This window comes from Rhincodon typus, unplaced genomic scaffold (genome assembly GCF_021869965.1).
Source record: "Rhincodon typus isolate 14 unplaced genomic scaffold, sRhiTyp1.1 hic_rhity00005975, whole genome shotgun sequence".
Lineage (NCBI taxonomy): Eukaryota > Metazoa > Chordata > Chondrichthyes > Orectolobiformes > Rhincodontidae > Rhincodon > Rhincodon typus.
Genome location: NW_025971613.1, coordinates 1,269 through 5,026, shown reverse-complemented (window position 1 = coordinate 5,026; position 3,758 = coordinate 1,269). Strand labels below are relative to the sequence as shown.

The 3,758-nt window shown below is 50.8% G+C and overlaps 1 protein-coding gene across 1 annotated transcript; it reads right to left on the bottom strand.

The window, feature by feature from the left end:
* Window positions 1–531: 531 nt before the first annotated feature.
* On the bottom strand, window positions 532–2,055 carry LOC125482107 (complement C1q tumor necrosis factor-related protein 4-like). Its single transcript, XM_048594105.1, has one exon. The coding sequence runs from the start codon at window positions 2,021–2,023 to the stop codon at window positions 944–946; it is 1,080 nt and encodes a 359-aa protein (XP_048450062.1). The 5' UTR covers window positions 2,024–2,055; the 3' UTR covers window positions 532–943.
* Between the last annotated feature and the right edge of the window lie 1,703 nt (window positions 2,056–3,758).

Below are 3,758 nucleotides of genomic sequence, written 5' to 3'. Positions count from 1 at the left end.
TTCCCCTCAGTCAATTCTCCTTCCAGACTCATTCACTCCCCTTCAGTCTGATCTTGCCCCACCCCCCAACAGTCCATTTTCCCCAACAGTTCTTTTTCTCCCCTCCCTGTCCATTCTCTCCCCTCTATTGTCTGTATCCACCCTCCGCCAAATATTCTCCTAACCCGTCCAGTCCGTTCTCTCTCCTCCTCCCTGGCACTGTTGGATTCCCCGTTCAATGTCATGCTTCTTCCTTGCACAGACTGCGTATGTGACACAATGGTGTAGGGATCTGGAACTGTGTGGACATGCATTTCCAAGTAAACACACAGACGCAGTCAGCCCGCAGTTCCGATGCGAGCAGACACTGCCTTTATTAAAACGATGATCTCTGCGGAGACTGCTGTCTTTTAGTGTTGTGTGACTGTGTCTGTGTTCGGGATTAGGTGGGTTCAGTTCTAATTCTGGATCGTAGTTTAGATATTAACCAGGTTTTACCACTTTATATAAGAATAGTGTTTTGTTTATAACAAATGGATCATTTTGCGCTCCTTAAAGAAAGTCTCTTTTATTTCAGGTTGTGCTGCAAAGGGAATTAATTGACCATTTTACTGATGAAATCAACACTTGGATCTCTGTGGGGTGGCTGGGTGAGGAGCGGGGCTTCAACATCAGTGCATTCCCACAGTCACAGTGGAGACACCATGGTGTATCAGGGTTTTACATCGCCATCCCCCCCACAGCCCTCACACTCCGAATCCCGGTGCCGATGAAACCACACATGCCAGGCATTCGTTACAACGAAATACTTGTGAGATTTTCGCAACTATATTTCCAGAGGTTTTTAGACCGACATTCGTACAAGGACACCATGATACATTTACAGGGTAACACAGGGGTTTGTTAATACACATTAAGTACAAGCTGTTCAGCCGCCTGAAGCTTTGTAGCGCAGGTTGTGTGATCACAGTTTGTTTGTCTTGGGCTCTGACTGACAGTTGACTGCCTGCTGATCGGGGTAGACGAGGAAGCCGGTGAAGGTGATGTATTTGCCATGGTTACTGTAGGCCCCGTAGCCATCATGCTGGTAGCTGTAGAGCCAGATGTGGTCCCCTTCGGTCAGGGAAAGCATCACGCTCTGACTCTGCATCTCTCTCCGTTTGGAGTGACTGTCATCGTAGACCATCGCCTGTACTTCATCGTCGTTCTTCATCAGCTTGACCGACATGGTCTTATAAGGCAACTTGCCGATGTTAAAGGAGAAGTAATAGGCCCCGGACACACGGCAAGTGAAGATGCCCAGGGACGTGTTGAAATCTCCGCCGATGTTGACAAACTCAGTGTCAAATGGCACGGCCTGCCGCTTGTACCTGTCTCCGTCCTCGCCCACCAGGCTCTGGCTCCGGGCAGCGGAGAAGGCTGAGCGTGGATCCTGCTGCTTGCCCAGGCTGGCGGTCAGCTGTTCCTGGCCTGGTAGGGGGGCAAGGCCTAGCTCCAGGCTGTTACCTCCCTCCATGCCATGGTGCCAAGCCTTCAGTTGGCGAGGGGTCATGGACTGCCCAGAGGTGTCAACTGTCTCAGAGGAGAAGGGGGAAAAGGGAGTCTCTGGATAGATGAGGTAGCCATTGAAGGTGGTGTAGGGCCCTGTGTTGCTGTAGAGGGCGTACTTAGGGTCACCGTGTAAACGCAGCCAGACAGTGTCACCATGTTCTAGCTGCAGCATGGCACTCTGACTCTGCACTTTCCGTTCCTGCCGATGGTGCTCGTCGTAGACAATGACCTGTACCTCCCGCCTGTTTTTCATCAGCATCACTGACAGGCTCTTCCTGGGGAACTTACCCACTGTGAAGGAGAAGTAATAAGCCCCGGGCACACGGCAGGTGAACAGGCCTGTGCTGGGGTCGAAGTCATGGCCGATGTTCACGTAGAGCTTGTCGAAGGTTACTGCCATGTGAGGCCCCCCCACCATGCTGCTGGTGCGGGCCGCAGAGAATGCTGACCTGCTCTCTACCTCCATCGGTGAGGTCACTGCCTCCTGGAACATCACGTGGCACAGCAAACCGATGAGCAGCGGCGTTTGTGCCAACATCCTGCTCTGCAAAAACACATACACAGTCAATTAGGACTCTCTGTCATGATAGTGTGGCTCCTAGCACAGAGCCTGGAAATTAGGCCCAGCTCTGACATTAGCACAGTGCCTGCCTTCCCTGCTACAGCTCAGTTAGACACGGTCAATTAGGCCTCTCTGACAGGAGAGTCTGGCACCCAGCCTGAGAACTAGGCCCAGCCCCAACATTAACACAGCACATTCCCCCTTCCCCAGCTCAGTTAGACATGGTCAATTAGACTTCGCTGAGAGGGGGGCGTGGCTCTCAGTGCGAAGCCTAATAACTAGGCCCAGCCTGATGTTAACACAGCATGCCCCCGTGGCCCCAGCTCTGTTAGAAGTCAGTCTCAGAGCAGCAAACACACATCAGGAATCACACAGAGACTGCTGGAGAAATCCCAGCAGCTCTGCAGCCTATGGGCAGGGAGAGAAACAGATTTAATGTTTCAGGGCAGGACACTGCTTCACAACTGAACACATTTGGGAAATGAAGGTTTTGTGGGGTCAACACGGGGTGAAGAGCGGAATGAGTCGAACAAACAGTGAGGCGCCCAGAATAAAACACAAAGGCAAGTGACAATTGGTGGCAAAGGAGTGATAGAGTTTTAAAATAGGTGTAAATGAGAGGTGTGAGGGTCAGTACTGAGGGATAGTGGCTTTGTTGGAGTGTCACAACTGAGGGGGTGCCGAACTGTTGGGGGGTCTGTACTGTGGGAGTGCTGCACTGTTGGAGGATCAGTGCTGAGGGATGGCTGCACTGTCGGAGGGTAAGTGCCGAGGGAGTGCTGTACTGTCGGAGAGTCTGTATTGAAGGAGTGCCGCACTGTCGGAGGGTCTGTACTGAGGAAGTGCTGCACTGTCGGAGGGTCAGTGCTGAGGGATGGCTGCACTATTGGAGGGTAAGTGCTGAGGGAGCGCTGTACTGTCAGAGGGTACGTGCTGAGGGAGTGCCGCACAGTTGGAGGGTCAGTGCTGAGGGAATGCTGCACTGTTGGAGGGTCAGTGCTGAAGGAGTGGTGCACGGTCGGAGGGTCAGTGCTAAGGGAGTGGTGCACTATCTTTCTGTGAATCCCTACTGATCTTTCATTCTCTTGTTCCCAAACTCCTCTCCTCACAACCTCTTCAGACAGAGATCTGAGGGAAGTTGTCCAGAATTATGTGTGGGCTGGTTGAAATGGATAGGGAGAAGCTAATAACGGAATCCTACACAGTAGGACATTGATGTAAAGTGATGTGCAAAAGAAGCAAGGATGACATGGGAAATAACATTTTCATACCGTGAGTAGTTAGTGTATGGAATGTACTGCCAGGAAATGAGGGGAAGGCAGGTTCGATTGAGGCATTCATCAAGGTATTGGATGATGATTTGGATAAAAATAACATTAAAGGGTACGGGGAAAAGTCAGGAGATTGGCACTATGTAATGATGCTTATTTAACAAGCCAGATTAGGCACGATGGGCTGAATAGTCTCTTTCTGGGCCGTAACAATTCTGTGATGACTGCACACTCAGGTTAGCTGCTCTCTGAAACAGTCCTTCATATCCTGATGGATGGAGTTTATCTCATGACGTCAGTTAATCCTTTCAGCTGCTAACTACCTAACCACCATTGTCCTTCTCAAATTGTGCTTGAGAATATTGATGAAGTGACTGTATATGTGACACAGTTTA

Excerpts from the sequence above, each read along its gene's own strand:
- LOC125482107 (XM_048594105.1), bottom strand. The coding sequence starts at position 2,023 with ATGTTCCAGGAGGCAGTGACCTCACCGATGGAGGTAGAGAGCAGGTCA.